The 18,285-nt window shown below is 49.6% G+C and overlaps 1 protein-coding gene across 3 annotated transcripts in view; it reads left to right on the top strand.

The window, feature by feature from the left end:
• The window catches only part of RAP1GAP2 (RAP1 GTPase activating protein 2), a 234,108-nt gene that overhangs the window by 3,223 nt on the left and 212,600 nt on the right, over nucleotides 1-18,285 (top strand). For all 3 annotated transcript variants that reach the window (XR_001359646.1, XM_014529236.1, XM_014529230.1), the window contains exon 2: nucleotides 12,528-12,644. Coding sequence is in view for 2 of the 3 variants with exons in the window: in XM_014529236.1 (XP_014384722.1) it covers nucleotides 12,528-12,644 (117 nt within the window). In the remaining variant the exon portion in view is untranslated. The remainder of the gene's footprint in view (nucleotides 1-12,527; nucleotides 12,645-18,285) is intronic.

The following is an 18,285-nucleotide window of genomic DNA, read 5'->3' as shown; positions in this document are numbered from 1 at the left end:
CACAGGCGCAAAGTTTCTTCTGGAGCCGAGGCTTCGGGCCGGTGGCAAGGAGAGGCGCTGGCTGCCTGCTCACAAGCATCCCGCGTCCCCGCGTCCCCGCGCGCGCTCTTTGCGGCTCTCCAGGTAGTTAGGCCCTGGGACCCAGGACCAGGTCCCTGACGTCAGGCTGCAGTGGTTCTCAACCTTCCTAACGCCGCGACCCTTTAGTGCAGTTCCTCATGTTGTGGTGACCCCCAATTTCATCGTTTCAAATTGAACATAATTAAAGCATAGTGATTAATCACAAAACAATATGTAATTATATATGTGTTTTCCGATGGTCTTAGGCGACCCCTGTGAAAGGGTCGTTCGACCCCCAAAGGGGTCGCGACCCACAGGTTGAGAACCTCTAAAGTTTAGCGGGTCCCGGGTCCCCCTTCCACAGGCTCCTCGTCAGGGCTTCCTTCCCTTCCTTCCCTTTTCTTTCCCCCACTTCGCTTTTCTATTTTTGCAATGGGGGTCCCCCGCCTACCTGCATTCCTTCTGCTGCTCGGGGTCGGGCCAAGGACTTGGGCCCCGGAGTAGGCACAACCACAGCCCTCAGCTCCCCTGTTTAAGGAGATGTCCTCGTCCACCTAAACTGGGACCCTGGGGGTGGGCCCTTTGGGGGCCGGAGGCTTAGAGAAGGGGGATTGGGAGGCGAGGGGAGAGGTCCCATGGCGGGGAGTGGCTGCCCCGACCCCCACCGCGGTCCCGCCCGGCGGGGAAATCAGGCCTGCGGGTGTCAGGTTACGGGACTGCAGCTGAGAGGCTTTCAGACGCATCACAGCCCGGTCACCTGGGTTGGGCCCATGTCCCTGGCGTCCGGAGGTTGAGGGCTGCTTCAGCCAGGGACCTGCCCCCTGCTTGGCGGGCTTAGACTGCGGTTTAGGCTGCTCAGCCCACCGCATTCTCAAAGGAGAATGTCTGGCTGGGACCTCTCCCCACCCCACATCATCCCACCCACACCCGGGCCGGGAGACATCTCTGAAGGAGCACACCAGACACCCCTCACCAGTCACATTCTGTAGTGTGAATACAAAGAGCAACAACAATGTTATCACCAATAGCAGCAACCTGGGCTTCCTGAGCGCTTCCTGCCGGCTCCACCAATAGGATCCAGGCAATGACTTAGTTACTCTTCACTGTGAAACTCAGAGGAAGGTATTAGCACCCCCATTTTACAGATAAGAAAACTGAGGCGCAGAGAAGGAAAGTGGTTAGCCAGGGTCACCCAGCAAGCAAGTAGCAGAATCAGGGTTTGAACCCAGGTCTTGCTTAACTGATCCTCTGATTTGCTTCCAGTCTGGCCACGCATCCAAGTTCACATTGTTAGAAAATCCCAGCATGTCAGAGCAGGAGGAGTCACTGGGTTTGCAGCCTGCTCACCCATCCCCATCCTGGGGGGATTCCAAGAATCAAAGTCCAGATATTCAAAATTATCATTTAGCAGTGGAACCACTCTTCAAATGAAGCCCAACATGCATAAATCAGACCAAGGCAGAGTTAATCTGTTTGAAGAACTGGCAGTTACTCAGTGTCCTCTCCCTAAAAAGGAAGCATCGCCCCAGGACCCCAGGACTTCCCAGATTAAACTAAATTTGCTTAGTTTCACTCCTTCCCTCACTTCATGGAAGAAACAGGAAGAGTTTTAAAGGGACAGGGCTTGGATTTCTGCTCTAACTCTCTCTGCCTGGTGATGCACGAATCATTGTTAGTGCATCTAATTAGGTTTTGGGTCACCTCCCCCTCCCCAGATTAAAGCCTGTTGCTTTGAGAAGGTCCTGAAAGAAGTGGCTTGAGTGGTGAGGCAGCCTGGCAGGGAGCATCCTTAAGGGCAAGAAGCCCTCTGAACCCCAAGGCATGCTCCCAACGTGGTCAGCCTTGGCCCCTGGTTCCAGGATTTCAGGTTGAGTCAGTTTGCTCAACTCAAACTGGCTTAAGAGAAAAAGGGAAATTATTGGCTCACAGAACTGAAAACTCCAGGAACTCTTCATGTTTCAGGCACAACTGCATTCAGGTGCTCAAAAATAGCACCAAATAATACTCTACTCTCTTTGTCCCTCTGTCCCTCTGTTCCACTTTTTAAATATATTTTTTATTGACTTCAAAGAGGAAGGGAGAGGGAGAGATAGAAATATCAATGATGAAAGAGAATCATTGATTGGCTGCCTCCTGCACGCCCACACTGGGGATCGAGCCCGCAACCCAGGCATGTGCCCTTGGCCGGAATTGAACCCGGGACCCTTCAGTCCGAAGGCCGATGCTCTACCCACTGAGCAAAACCGGCTAGGGCCCTCTGTTCCACTTTTATTCCTGTGTGGAGGTCAGGTGGCTGTCAGCTGCAGGCAGCCCCCAGGTTAGTGACCACCATGGAAAGAGAGCTCTTCCTTTTCAGTGGTTCCAGCCCAAGTCTCAGGATGTCATCTCACTGGCATGACTTGGGTCACATGGGTATCCCCGAGGCAACCACTGTGGTCTGATGGACTGCTCAGATTGGCCAGGCTGGGTCATGTGTCCACCCATGGAGCTGGGGCTGCGGTCAGCTCCGTCCAAACCACAGAACTTCTGAGTGGGAGAGAGGGTGACATGGTGAATTGTTGGGCAAGAAAAACAAGTCCTGCAAACCTGCAATGAAGTTAAAAGGTAAACTAGAAGCTAGGTAACAATATTCCCACATAGCAGGTTAAATGTTAATATGTTAAATGTAAGAAGCACTCTTATAAGAAAATTTAAATAAATACTGCAGGCTGGTTGGTTTAAACAACAGAAATTTATCTTCTCATCGTTCTGGAGGCTCGAAGTCTAAGATCAGGATGCCAGCATGCTCGGGTTCTGGTGAGGCCTCTCTTCCTGGCTTGCAGAGAGCTGCCTTCCCATGTGTCCTCACATGATGGGGAGAGAGCACACAAGCTCTCTGGTCTCTCTCTCTCTCTCTCTCTCTCTCTCTCTCTCTCTTTCTCTCTCTCTTTAATATTTTTATTATTGATTTCAGAGAGGAAGGAAGAGTGAGATAGAAATATCCATGATGAGAGAGAATCATGGATTGGCTGCCTCCTGCAAGTCTCCCACTGGGGATCAAGCCCACAACCCAGGCATGTGCCCTTGACCAGAATCAAACCTGGGACCTTTCAGTTTGCAGGCTGATGCTCTATCCACTGAGCCAAACTGGCTAGGGCTCTGGTGTCTCTTTTTATAAGGACACTAATCTTGTTGGGTCAGGGAACTACTTAACCTTAGTTTGTTCTAAAAATGGCCTATTTCCAAATACAGTCAGATGCGGGGTGGGGGATTTAGGGCTTCAACATATGAATTGGGGGAGGGCAGGGACAAGGACACAAGCATCAGTCAGTCTATAATGCTTACCAAGAAAAACATGGGAGTGTAAATGGTAAATGATTCAAGCTCAACACCTGAAAGCTGGTGGATGCTGCTCAGGATCTCATCTGAGAGAATAATGTCTGAACATGAAGCAAGGGAGCCAACTTTGGAGCCCTAATGTGGGACATCAGGCAGAAACAGCAGACACAAAGAGCAAGGACTTCCCCCTACAGCAGTTTAGGAGTCTAGTGGTCGGCAAACTGCGGCTCGCGAGCCACATGCAGCTCTTTGGCCCCTTGAGTGTGGCTCTTCCTAAGCCTTAGGAGTACCCTAATTAAGTTAATAACAATGTACCTACCTATATAGTTTAAGTTTAAAAAATTTGGCTCTCAAAAGAAATTTCAATCGTTGTACTGTTGATATTTGGCTCTGTTGACTAATGAGTTTGCCCACCACTGGTAGGGGGCTGTGCAAGACTGGTGTTCAACAGTGCCACCTAGTGGTGCAGAAAGGCAAGAGCAATAGAAGGTGCAGTTTTCTTTGGATCTGGTACACATTTCAGAAGCAAGACTAAAGTAAGGTTCTGGGGCTTTGGAAAATTCAAAAGCAAGATATTAAGCTTTAGACTTTGAAGGTGAGGGAGGTTTCAAATGATTAATTAGAAAAAAGATGGCCAGGTTCTCACCCTAAACTATTGTTATAGGGCATACTAGTGCCACAGGAAATGAATGTATATGCATAGCTGTTAAGCTCCTTGGTATTTTTTAGCTGTTCAGATTGGCTAACCTTGTTATATATTCACAGTACATAAGAGCATAGGCACATCTAAATAACCACAAATATGGGGCAAGACTTTAGTGGTTTTCTCATAAAACAAAATGCTTCACATGCTTTTAAAATGTTTTTTTTTTTTTAAATTGATTTTAGAGAGAGAGGAAGGGAGGACAGAGAGAAACATCCGTGAGAAAGAAACATTGATTAGCTGCCTCTTGCACGCCCGGTACTGGGGATCGAGCCTGCAACTCTGGCATGTGCCCTGAATGGGAATCGAACTGGCGACCTTTTGGCTCATGGGAGGATGCTCAACCAACTGAGCCACACTGGCCAGGGCTCACATGCTTTTTAAAAGTGAAAACCCAAGGCAGAACCTTTGCCTAAGGTCTAAGTGTGGTAACCAATTACCATGTTTGAATTTGTGGGAGAATGGGGGTCTTTTTAAAAAAGTAGTGGTTAAAAAAAAGTAGTGGTTTTAAACAACAGTGGGATACCACTCCACACCTGCCAGAATGGCCAAATTCTGGAACACTGATGACACCAAGTGATGGCGAGGATGAGGAGCAGCAGGAACTCTCAAAGATCGTTGGTGTGAGTAACAATGGCACTGTCACTTTGGGAGACAGGTTGGTGGTTTCTTACAAAACTAAACATACTCTTCCATACGATCCAGCAATTACACTCCTCAGTATGTACCCAAAGGAGTTGAAAACTTATATCCACACAAAAACCTGCACATGCATGTTAATCGAAGCTTTATTTATAGTTGTTAAATTATAATTATAAAACAACCAAGGCATCCTTCAGTAGGTGAATGGACAAACAGATTAGCACATACAAACAATGGAACACTATTCAGCACTAAAAAGAAATGAGCTATCAAGCTGTGAAAAGACATGGAGGAACTTAAATGCATATCACTAAGTGAGCAAAGCCAATCTGGAAAAGCTACATACTGTATGATTCCAGCTATATGACATTCTTGGAAAGGTAAAACTAAAAAGGTTTAAAGTTCAGGTGTGTGTGTGTGTGTGTGTGTGTGTGTGTGTGTGTGTGTGTATGGTGAGAGGGGAGATGAATAGAGCACAGAGGATTTTTAGGGCAGTGAAAATACTCAACTGTATTGATGGACTTACTAAAAAACCCACACAAACTTCCCAGCTGGTGTGGCTCAGTGGTTGAGCATCGACCTATGAACCAGGAGGTCACGGTTTGATTCCCTGTCAGCACATGCCTGGGTTGTGGGCTTGATCCCCAGTAGGGGCCATGCGGGAGGCAGCTGTCAGTGATTCTCTCTCACCATTGATGTTTTTATTTCTCTTGCCTCTCCCTTCCTCTCTGAAATCAATAAAAATATATTTTTAAAAAACTACCCAAAACCAAACAAACAGCAACTCATGTCCACTTGCCCTTCCAGAATAGCCTTCTTCCTTCGGACTTTCCTTCTCCAAACCATAAAGTACCAAAAATTAAATTAGAACTTTATGGGTCCATTAGTTCAAGATATTAAATATCTTTTCAGCATTCCTACCATATCTAAGGCCTGTGCTGAGCCCTGCCCAATTTCTGATGGTGGGCCTTAGAGTCTGGGAGAGGGAGTGACAGAGAGTAGAGGCCAAGGCTGTGTGAGTGGTTAGAGAGCAGTACAGAGTGCTCTGCCAGCGTTCTTTTAACTGGCTGCAGAGTGTTCCATTGTAGGTTGGACCACAACTTCTTCACTCAGCCTCTATGATGACCTTATTGGTATTTTGAATATTTCGAGGTTATGAACAGGGCTGCAGTGAACATCTCTGAAGCCGTTCCATGCAAACGTATGCAGAGATGATGGTCGGATATGGTCTTCAAAGTGAAATGGCAGAGTGAAAGCATGAGCACATTGTAAAAGATGCTGCCACCCTGACCTCCAAAGAAACGGAACCATTTTCTACCACCTCCAGGGATGTGTGAGGTGCCACTTTCCCCACAGTTTTGCTTACACTGGGAATGAACAGATTTTAAAATCTTAGTCAATCTCATCAGTGAAAAATGGTCTCTCATTATTATTTTAATTTTCATTATTTTTACTTAAAAATATTTTTTAAATTGATTTCCCAGAGGAAGGGAGAGGGAGAGAGAGAATCATTGATAGGCTGCCTCCTGCACGCCCCCTACTGGGGATCAAGCCCACAACCCGGGCATGTGCCCTTGACCAGAATTAAACCCAGGACGCTTCCTTCCACAGGCCGATGTTCTATCCTCTGAACCAAACCAGCTAGGGCAGAAAAATTGCTTTTTTATTTACTAATTGATTTTAGAGAAAGAGAAAGGGAGAGAAAGATCCATTTTGTTGTTTTGTTTATTTATGCATTCATGGTTGCTTCCTGTATGTGCCCTGACCAGGGACTGAACCCACAACCTTGGTGTACTGGGACGATGCTCTAACCAACTGAGCCACCCAGCCACGGCAAAAGTTGCATTTTTAAATGTTTATTGGTCATTTGTGTTTCTATTGTTGTAAACTACTTATTAATTTCCTTTGCCCCCCTTTTCCCTATTGGTTTACGCATTATGTATTTTTTCATATAGCTTTGTAAAAGCTCTTTGTTTATCATGGGAATTAGTCTTTTTTATTTTGTAGTAAATTTCATATTTCAGAGCAGTTTTAGATTTACAGAAAAAGTGAGATGATAGTACAGAGAATTCCCCTATACGCCACCCCTGTGTCCCCCTGATTAGCATCTTACATGAGTATGGTACATTTGTTACATTAATGAACCAATATTGACATATTATTATTATTAGCTACAGTCCACAGGTTATTCAGATTTCCTTAGTGTCCCCCCAATATCTTTTTGTTTTGTTCTAGGGTCCCATCCGATACCACATGACGCTTAGTTGTCACACCTCCTGAGGTTCCTCTTGGCTTCCCTAGTGTTTGCTGGCCTTGACGATTTTGAGGAGTACTGGTCCCTCGCCTGGAATGCTTTCTCATAGTTAGACTGGGGTTATGCGTTTTGGGGAGGAGGACCACAGGGGCAGGCCTCACATCATAGGAAGGGGACACACTAGCCACATGATTTGTCACTGTTACTGTTGACCTTGGCCGCCTCGCTGAGGGAGTGTTTGTCAGGCCTCTCCACCCCAACCCCATTTCCTGAGCGTACCCTTTGGGAGGGAGTCGCTATGTGAACCCACATTTCAGTGGAGTGGACTTGTGAGCTGCCTCGTCAAGGGCGGGGCATTTACATACATGGCTTGGAATTCTTCTGCGTGAGAAGCCTGTCTCTTTCCTCCTCTTCATTTACTTTTCAACCATTGATGTCAGTACACACTCATGGATATTTATTTATTTTAAATATATATTTTTTGTTGATAGATTTTTTACAGAGAGGAAGGGAGAGGGATAGAGAGTTAGAAACATCGATGAGAGAGAAACATCGATCAGCTGCCTCCTGCACACCTCCTACTGGGGATGTGCCCGCAACCAAGGTACATGCCCTTGACCGGAATCGAACCTGGGACCTTTCAGTCCGCAGGCCGATGCTCTATCCACTGAGCCAAACTGGTTAGGGATAGTATATATATATTTTTATCACAGATTTATTGAAATAGAATTCACATACCACGCAACTCACCCATTTAAAGTGTAAAATTAAGGGGTTTTTAGTATATTCACCGAATTGTGCAACTATCAAAAAAAAATTGTGCAACCATCACCATAATCAATTTTAGGACATTTTCTTCACCCTCAAAAGAAACCCTGTAATCTTTAGCAGTCCTTCTCCATTGCCTCTCACCCCCCACTCCCCCAGCCTTAAGCAACTGCTAATCTACTTTCTGTCTCCATGGATTTGCCGATTCTGGACATTTCATAGAAATGGTCTGTTGTGACTGGCTTCTTCCACTTAGCATCCTGTTCTTAAGGCTCAGGTTTCAGTGACTGCCTGACCCACCCCTGTGTTTGCGGACTTAAAACATGGGTGTAACCTGTGAAGTGCCAGACCCTTCTCTCCTCGGTAATGGGTTGCATCCTCTGGGGGTGTCACCCACCCCCACAGCCTGGGGCCTGTTTCTATGAGCAGCTCCCACCCTTCCTCTTCTCTCCCCCTTCCCTTCAGTGTGTTCCTGACAATGCTCCTGCTCTCCCGAGGAGAATCGGAGACGCTGGTTTTTGCTAAAGTCTGAATGGCTGATCAGTGGTCTACGAGGCTGACCCTCTGCTGTATTTAATCTCCTTCAGGGTACGGCCAACGGCATTTCAGGGACATGGCAGGTTCACGAGGGAGATATTTGGGGACGGGAGCTCTTCTGTTTTTCCGTGTATTCAATGTGGCCCAATTCAGCAAATACACTTCTTAAGTGAAGTTGTACTTATTAATGGAGATAATCAGAGCTTCCCCAGGGTGTGAAGGGTCAGTGATCACCGTGGCTGGTGTGACCTCCGCGGCAGGCCGGCTCCGGTGGCCAGAAGGCTGCACGCCGCTGTTGCCGGCTTTCCATGAGGCTGTCGCAGGGCTTGCAGAGACGCTCAGACACAGTCTTGCACTCTCGCGGGGAGACAGACAGGCTCATAAATAACTCACTCGCGGGCGGGCAGAGAGCAACACTGTGAACAAGGTTACGCAAAGCATCCTGGGAGCCTTGGAGCCGGCTTGGATTCTGGCTGGTGTTTGGGGACCGGTTCTCAGAGGCTGGTTTGAGCAGTTGGGGCGGGTGGGCAGGTCTGGAGTAGAGATGGAGGGAGAGCAGTGCAGGTCAGAGCAGAGCGGGAGGGAGGCTGTGAGATTAGAAAAGGCAGGCACGCTTCTAGAAACACAGGGTTGCGGGGGTTTATACGTGTAAATGGGGAGTGGGTGGCATGTAATGATGGGAAAGGCCGGAAGGGAGCAGGGTTGGAAGAAGCAGACGAGCAGTTTGCCTGATGTCTGATAGGCAGTGGAAGAGGCTACCCCTCTGGGGCAGCAGCGTGGGTGTTGGGAAGTGGAGGCTGGTGGGAGGGGGCAGAGGATGTGTGTGGAGCAGGCTGGTTAGGAGGAAACCAGATGCCTCCAGCTGAAGGTGCAAGGAAGGCCGGCCTCTGCTGCTTCCTGCGTGAACGACCTTGGGCAAGTTCATTTCCCTCCCCCAGCCTCTTCCTCCTCATCTGTAAAATGGGACCAACAAGGTCCAAGGGGTTTGATGTGGGGCTTGGAGGAGAACGTGCAGGGAGCGGGTGTGCCTGTCATTGGTGAAGGTGTAGGGCCCGGTAGACAGGCCGCTGAGGACGATGGGGAGGGAAGGTGACCGTGTGGCAAAGAGCTGCCCTCACATCTCACTGAGTCCTGCAACAGCCCTTCACAGCGGGCATCATTACCACTCCCACTTGACAGATGCGGAATCTGGGACTCGCTGTGGAAAATCACTCACCCACTAGTACAGCTGGGAAGTGGAATCCAGGTCGGGGGGCCTGCAGAGAGTGGAGGACGGTCCCTTCACCTGTCCCTGGGGGAAGGGGTAGAGGGGGAGGGGAGGGGAAGGTGGCTGGGTCTTGGCGGCAGCAAGGACGTGGGGGTGTGCCTGTGGCTGCGGCTGTTTGTCCCCCCCTGTTGGCAGGGGTGAGCGGTGGGTGAGGAGAGAACTTGGGTGGGGATGGTTCCTGTGTGGGCCTATTCCTCTCTCAGCCTAGGGACCTGTGTGCGCCTCGTGGGGTCCAGCCTGGGAGTGAGGGGTCACCACCATTGGCCTTGACCAGTCTGTGCCTGCTCTGGGCCTCGTGTCCTCATGTGTGAAATACAGCTGTTGGACCAATGAGTGACCTCTTGTGTTTGTTTTTTGTCCTAATGCCCTAAGACTCCATCATCAGCAGAGTTCACACACACACACACACACACACACACACACACACACTAGTTACTTCTTGAAAGAATAATATATTTCCATGGTTCAAGTTCAAAAAGCACTAAAGCATTTACAATGCTCCCCAGCCACTCACTTCTCTTCTTAAAAAAGATTTTTTTAAAAAAAATTGATTTTAGAGAGAGAGAAACATTGATGAGAGAGAGAAACATCAACATAGGTTGCCTCCTGCATGACCCCCAGTGATTGAGCCCATAACCCAGGCATGTGCCCTGACCAGGAATCGAACCGGTGACTTCCTGGTGCATAGGTTGACGCTCAACCACTGAGCACACCGGCCGGGCTCACTTCTCTTCTTTGGAGGCAACTGGTGTTATTAGTTGCTCCCACAGAGATGGCAAGAGCGTGTCATTCAAGGCTGAGTCCCAAGGAGCCCAAGGACAGGGAAAGGCATGGAAACTTGTTGTCAGAATAGGATGGGATTAACCAGGGTGGGCTTCCTGGAGGAGCCGAGTTTTGAGGTAGATTTTACAGGAGGGGTATCATGTTGGGGCAGGAAGCAGGTCCCAGAGGAGAATCATGTCCAAAGTTAAAGTCGGGATCGTCCCTCCCAAACATGTGCTTGTCCAGCGTGAATGGCACCGAGGCCAGTGCCTGCACAAACCAGGACCTGGGGAACAACCTTGCCGCCCGACTCCCTGTCACCCATGTCCAACCCATCACCCGGAGCGCAGCCAGTGCTGCCTTCTTAGCCCACTTGAGAGCCCACCCATTTCACTCCCTCTCCAGCACCATCCCCTTTACAAGGCACCACCGATCCGCCCGGACCCCCGCAACAGCATCTAGCCCGTCTGCCTTGCTCTTTCCCACTCAGCAGCCCGGATGGTCTTCCCAAAGTGCCCATCAGATCCTGCGGAGGAGAGTGAAGGAAACAGGCAGGAGCCAGATGCTCTGATATGGGAGGCCTGGGAGCAAGGAAAACACTCTTTTCTCCAGCAGCCGCGCCTTCTGGGAAATCTCCTGCTCCAGCCAATAGCCTCGGCCCCATGGGGCAGTATCCGAGCAGCTGCACAATTTTTTTTCCTCTTAGCACTTTACAGTTTGTAATCACACACACACACACACACACACACACACACACTTGTAATAGGTAAAACCTCTCTTGTATGAAAAGATAACATTGTTAAAAACGTCACCTTCCTCAGCCCCCACTCACCCAGTTCCCCCTTCTCCCCACCCAAGCTAATAATAACGATTTTTATGAGCTTTTGTGTCTCCAGAGCAGTGGTCGGCAAACTCATTAGTCAACAGAGCCAAATATCAACAGTACTACGATTGAAATTTCTTTTGAGAGCCAAATTTTTTAAACTTAAACTATATAGGTAGGTACATTGTTATTAACTTAATTAGGATACTCCTAAGGCTTAGGAAGAGCCACACTCAAGGGGCCAAAGAGCCGCATGTGGCTTGCGAGCCACAGTTTGCCGGCCACGGCTCCAGAGTTTCTGTATATAAAGATAAGCAAATACGAATTTATACTTCATTCCTTCCCTCCCCCTTTTAACATAAAGTACACATACTGCTCTTCTGCACCTGATTTTTTACCTGAAGACTGTGTCTTGCAGATTTTTGCATGAGAGCACTCAGGGAACGCCCTCATTGGAAATATATTTTTTTTAATATGGCTGCACCATAGTTTATTTAACCAGCCCCTGACTGATGAGAGCTTGGGCTTTTGTTATAAACAATGCCACAGACAACCGTGTCCACATGCTGGAATGTAGTCATTCTCCAAAAGGGGATCGTTGGGCTACCGGGTAATTGTAACTTAGACATTGTCGGGTTGCCCTGCAGAAGGGTTGTACCCCTCCCTCTCCCACTCCCAGTGGTAACGTATAAAGGGGCCTGATGGTTTCTCTCCCACAAAACAGTAAACTCCAGGAGGGCAGGGATTAAGTCTCTCTTGTTCATCATCATAGGCACGCAATACATGTTGAGTTAATCAATGGATTCATGGTTCTACCAGGAGGGGGTGGCCAGAGCGGGAGAGATCCTTTTGTGTTCACCGTGCCCCGTCCAGCTTTCCCTGCCCTTACCCGAGGCTGATTGCCTATCTGGAAGGTGGCTGGGACCCTTGAGGTTCTGGAAGACCTAAGCCTGGCATTTGGCTCATGACACCCTCTCCAGAGCAGCCCTTCTCCTGCTGTGAAATCAAGAAGCCCAGTGTCTCAGTACTGTAGGGGACTTGGAGAATGGACCCTTGCCTGATGTTTGAATTCCCTGCCCACACTCTGCTTACATACCTCCCGTGACAGAGAACTCACTCCTTCCAACGGGCTCCTTTCAACTCCCGACAACTGACTTTTAGAAAGCTGTTCCATCTATGGAGTTGAAACTTGCTCTCTGTAGCTGCCTCCTCTTCAGGGAATTCTCATTGTGGCCCTCTGGGAACTGGTCTTTCTGGCAGTGAGCGGGGGGTGGGGGGGGGTAGTGGGGGACAGGTACTCCACGTCTATCTTTTTCCACCAAGCCAGGCCAGTTCCCCAAGAGAGCTCTGCAGAGCCCTGCCCACCTCCCTCCTTCTCTCTCCTGCCCTGCAGGTACGTGCAGGAAGGGCGTTTCCGAATTGAGGAGAGGACGCTGACAGCCTTCCAGTGGCTCTACAGCCCCCAGCAGCATCGCATCCTCGGCCGTGCTGACCTGGAGTCTCCCTCCCGGTGAGTGATCCGCAGCCCGGAATCCCATTCTTTGGCCCCCACAGGTGGTACTTATGCAGCCACACTGGCCCATAAGCCCACATTGGGGTCCCCTTGCCCTCAGTGCTGGGGAGGCCTCCCAGGGTCCTGTGAAGAGTTTGTCCGGCACCGAATGATCTGAGGCAGCTCACGACTCCTGCTTTGTCCTCTGTAAAATGGGTAGGATCCTAGTTTCCCTCCCTTCTCTGAGGGAGATCATGGTTCTCAAGTGGAATGATGCCTGCAGAGATTCTCAAAGCCTGGAGATCGGCTGGTTCCTCTTTAAGAAGGAGAAGGGCAGCCCCTGCTTTGACCCGGGTGGAGGCAGCCCTGCCTTCCCTGTCTCTTTCCTCCCCCATGCTAGAGAAGCCAGCTGGGACCCGCAGTCTGGGCGACCGGCTGGGCGCTGAGGGCTTTTCCGGGCCCAGATTCCTGCTCCCAGGCTCCTGCCCACTCTTCATTCGTACCGTGGACAGGTGTGACCGGTGCTAGTGGTCTCAACAGAGATATCCTGGGTGGCCCTGCTGCCGCCACACCCCTTCCCAAGGCTCCCGCTAGACCTGATCCTGGGCCTTTCTTCCCACTTTCCCCATCAGCACCTCCTTGCACTAGATTCTAAGTGAGCAGGAGCCTTGGTGCCTGTCCTCCGGGTGGTTGAAGGAAAGAGGGACGGAAGTGATGTCGTCTGGGGGGTACGCCGTGGGCTGGCCAACTGGAGAACAGGGATGATGCTCTTACGCAGCTCCCCGAACCGGCCCCAGGAATAAAGTGTAGACGTGATGGATGCCTGCACCTCAGCGGACATCTGCCAGGAATCCTAATTAGCTAAGAGCCGTGCATCTGCTCCCTCTTATCTCATTGATGACTTCAGACGGTACAGGAAGCAGTGAGGTGGACGGGTACTCTGGGCCCAGTTCTGTCCCAAGAGAAAGAAAGAATTAAATGATGATGTGGGCACGACAGGAGCTCTGGGAAAGGTGACTCAGGCCACCCGGGAACTCCTGATGTTCAGGGAATGGTGCCTCGGACTCCAAAATAACGTAGAGAAAGGGTAGAAATTCCTCTAGAGCAAGCATGTCAAACTCGTGGCCCGCGGGCCGCATGTGGCCCACAACGAATGTTTTTGCAGCCCAGCCAATACTAGTATAATGGTATGTAAGAAACGTTTTAATAAAATTTCATAACTTAATTTTTACAATCTCCTGTTATACATAATTATTAATAACAAACTACAATGTTCGCTAATGACTAAATACAATAATTGTGTTGCATTCATTTCCCTTATGTGCCTTACGTACAGGCGCACCATTTTTCTCCACTAATACTAGCAGCGAGTATTTTAGCAGCTGATTGTCATGTCATTAGTCTTGGACTGACTTGTTTGGTGTGCAAAACAGGAAATATTTCGCTTTCGGAGAACAAGAAAAATAGGTTTATTTGCGTTACGCTTATTAATTTGTGTAGAGTTATTGAGTGTCTGGTAAGTTAATGTTTAAGAAAAAATATTAATTTTTATTAAAATGTTCTATTATTTTATGCTAATAATTACTCGTTTATTTCAGCCCTTGTATTCAGCATGCCTCTATCGAAATAAACCTACATTTCTTTTTAAATATATTTTTATTGATTTCAGAGAGGAAGGGAGAGGCAGAGAGAGATAGAAACATCAATGATGAGAGATAATCATTGATCCGCTGCCTCCTGCATGCCCCCTACTGGGGATCGAGCCCGCAACCCCAGGCATGTGCTCTTGACTGGAATGGAACCCGAACCCTTCAGTCCGCAGGCTGACGCTCTATCCACTGAGCCAAACCAGCTAGGGCTAAACCTAAGTTTCTATGAAAATTGAAGCTTTTGTGGCCCGCATGAACTTAAACCTTGTTTATTTGGCCCGTGTTAGCCTTTGAATTTGACATGCTTGCTCTAGAGCTTGAGACAAGAGTGTTGGGAAGGGCGCAGGAATGAAATTCTGAGTGTACAGCTGTGCATGTCTGCAGGGAAAAAGAAAGAGGCCATTGTGGCTGCCTTAGGAGCACCCTAGGACACCCCGACAGAAGGGGACGTGGATTCATTTTCAGGCAACCTGCGAAGCTTACTGTGTGCCAAGTGCCCTCTGACAGAAGGAGCTTCTCCCTCATCTTCTTTCCTGCAGAGCTCTCACCACCAGCAGACATGATCTCATTGGTCTGTTTGTTCACCGTCCTGTGGCCTCCTGGGATGTAAGCTCCATGAGGGCAGGGCCTTTTCCACGTTGTTTTCCTCTGTCTCCTGGGGTCCTAGCCCCGAGAAGGAGCTCACTGAATGGAAGACAAATGAACAGAACGCAGCTCAGAACCTGTGGGAAGGCTAGTAGGGAGGCTAGCCCGAGACTGAGGTGGGCCAGCTACATCTGCCCAAGAAAAGAGCGAAGGAAGAATAGAGGGTGAGACCTCCTGCCTGTTCAAATGGCCTGAGGCTAATGGAGCTGCTCTGTTTTCTGAGCCAAAGAACAAGGGTGCTCTTTGGAATCACAGGAGCAGAGCAGAGTCTGCGGATGAGGAAGCGATCAGAAGACAGGATGCAGCCCTGACTGGTTTGGCTCAGTGGGTGGAGCGTTGGCCTGCGGACTGAAGGGTCCCAGGTTCGATTCCGGTCAAGGGCATGTACCTTGGTTGTGGGCACATCCCCAGTTTGGGGTGTGCAGGAGGCAGCTGATCGATGTTTCTCTCTCATCGATGTTTCTAACTCTCTATCCCTCTCCCTTCCTCTCTGTAAAAAATCAATAAAATATATTAAAAAAAAAAAGACAGGATGCAGCCATTTGAGGTAACTTCAGCTTTCACACTTGGGAAGGCTGCATCCCAGGTTGCTTACAGAGGAGGCTGCCACCACTCCATGACTGTACTAATTTTTATGATAGACTATTAATTGTTAATTTAAAAATATATATATTTATTGATTTCAGAGAAGAAGGGAGAGGGAGAGAGATAGAAACATCATTGATGAAAGAGAATCATTGATTGGTTGCCTCCTGGATGCCCTCAACTGAGCCCGCAACCCGGGTATGTGCCTTTGACCAGAATCGAACCTGGGACCCTTCAGTCCACAGGCCAACGTTCTGTCTACTGAGCCAAACCACCTAGGGCTATTAATCGTTAATTTTTGAGTGCTTATTATATGTCATGTTGTAAATGCTTTGCAGGAAAAATTGATTTACTCTTCATAACAATGCTGCAATCTTGGTGCTATTGTTCTCCCCATGTTTCAGATGACAAAACCGAGGTGCAGAGGTTAAATAAAAACAGCTAGTAAGTGGCAGTGCTCACAACTACTGTGCACACTGCTTCTGAGAGAATAGAGCATGTGCCAAAGGCAGGAGACAGGGAAGGTGCTTTCTACCTTTACTAAGAGGAAATAAGTCCATAGACCATAAACAAGTCCTGGACAAGCTTTAGAGTCTGTTATTAAAGAGACTAGAGGCCCGATGCACAAAGTTCGTGCAAGAGTAGGCCTTCGCAGCCCCGGCTGCCTCACGGCTCCAGTTGCCTCTCGGCCCCGCCCACTGGTCATTGGAAGGTCGTTCTGCCCTCTGGTCTAATTAGCATATTAGCTCTTTGTTACATAAGATGGTGTGGGGGCACCTAGAAAAGGGCGGCGAGTGGATGCCCCGAGAATCCACCCTGCTGGGGAAAGCTTATTTGCTTTTCTGATTAATTTTCCAGACTAGAAATATGTAAGAGTTGTGAGATTCAGCAATAAATGTTTCTTTCCCCCCCCAGAAAAGCCTTGTAGGTGACAGAGGAATGTGAGCTAGGGGTGGGGGGTTGATGAGCGACTGCCATTGGTTGAGTCCTGCTCGATGTGTTTATGAGTGGCTTGGTGAGGAAGGCTGTGGACAGCATGCTGGTGCCACTGCTGATGGCAGGAACCTGGGCACCATCCCAACAGTCGAGATGTCAGAATTGGGACCCATACTGCCCTGGGGGCTGGATCCAGGTCTAGGAGGTTCACTTCAGCTGGGATAAAGAAGTCCATTTTGGCCTCCAATCCTGTCTGTGCCTGGGCAGGGGGTGAGGGAATCAGAGCTGTCTGGGGAGTTCCAATAGACTAGAAGCTTGGGAATGGCCCTGCGTTTTAGGTTTTAAGAAAATGCTCACATCGTGGATCTGCAAGAGCTCAGGGCAGAGTCCAGAACAGGGGAGGGCAGGACCTGCTGTTTGGAGTCTCAGACTTTCGGAGGAATGTTCCTGTGTCTGTTCATTTATTTGGCGGACAGGGATGGAGCACCGGTCCTCTGCCTACACCGTGCCAGATGTTACCCTTGAACAGCTGAGCAGACCGCCTTTCGGGTGATGGACCAGGCTGCCGAAGGGACTCAGACCATGGGCTGGCCACCCAGTCTCCCTCCCACCCTGCTGTAGGTCAGGCCCTGGGGTTACAGTGCCTTGTCTCCATGCAGACAAGGGCCCTGCCTCCATGGGGCACACATTCTAGTGGGGGAGACAGACTATAGACACACAGACAAGAAAATGTCAGAGTGAACTTTTCAGATGCTGAGGAAACTGAAACGGGGCATCGAGGGGAAGAGTGACTAGTGGGTGTGAGGGACTCGGAGAGGTGGAAGTTCTCTCTGACAAGGTGACATTTGGGCTGAGTCCTGAAGGACACAAGGGGGTAGCCGCGTGGAAAAGGTGCTGGCTAGGGGTGTTGAATGGATGGGGGGTGGGGAGTGGGAGGGGCTCAGGAGATGGGGTGGAAGAGTATTCCTGCAGGTAGAACAGCTGGTGCAAGGCCCTAATTATGTTCTAGAACAGCCATGGGCAAACTACGGCCCGCAGGCTGGATCCGGCCTGTTTGAAATGAATAAAACTAAAAAAAAAAAAAAGACCATACCCTTTTATGTAATGATGTTTACTTTGAATTTATATTAGTTCACACAAACACTCCATCCATGCTTTTGTTCAGGCCCTCCGGTCCAGTTTAAGAACCCATTGTGGCCCTCGAGTCAAAAAGTTTGCCCACCCCTGTTCTAGAAGCAGAAAGCCACTGTGGCCAGAACAGAGTGAGGCCATGGCCAACAGACAGAAGCAAGGCCATTTGTGGGCCCTGAAAGAAAAGGTTTTCTAGCCCCGAGGGCTGCTCCAGGGCGTCCAGGTCGGCCCCTTAGGGAGTGAGCTCCCCATCACCGAGGTGTGCAAGCCATACTCAGAGGCCGCCCTCTGTGGAGGCTGCGGGGAAGAGACGTGGGCATCCCAAGGCTGCCTGGAAGGTTCTTCGTTCCTTCAGCCTTCAGGTTCGGAGTGCCCTTGGCTGGGCAGAGGCTGAGGTCCGTGTGGAGTGAGCGAATGAAAGCTGCGGGCTGCCAGTCCGAGGCAGGGGCACTTTCAGGGGTTCTGGCAGCCCTTGAAGCCCCCCAGTTCCAAGTGCCGATAGCACTGCACCCCTCCCAGGCCCACCGCTCTCAGGGCTGGAGACGGCTCCAGAGGGCCTTCAGTAGACCAGGAACCCAGGGTCTTCCTGCACCCGCTTCCCCGCAGCCCCGGGGCCTCCTCCTCCAGGAACCTCAGTGGGCAGGTGGGCTGCTCCCTCCTTCCTCCCCTGGGTCCCTGGGGCGCGCCTGCCCCGCCCCGCGCCTTTGTTCCCG

This window comes from Myotis brandtii, unplaced genomic scaffold (assembly GCF_000412655.1).
Source record: "Myotis brandtii unplaced genomic scaffold, ASM41265v1 scaffold1167, whole genome shotgun sequence".
Classification (NCBI taxonomy): Eukaryota; Metazoa; Chordata; class Mammalia; order Chiroptera; family Vespertilionidae; genus Myotis; species Myotis brandtii.
The sequence above is the reverse complement of the archived record's forward strand: the minus strand, read 5'-3'. Positions and strand labels throughout refer to the sequence as shown.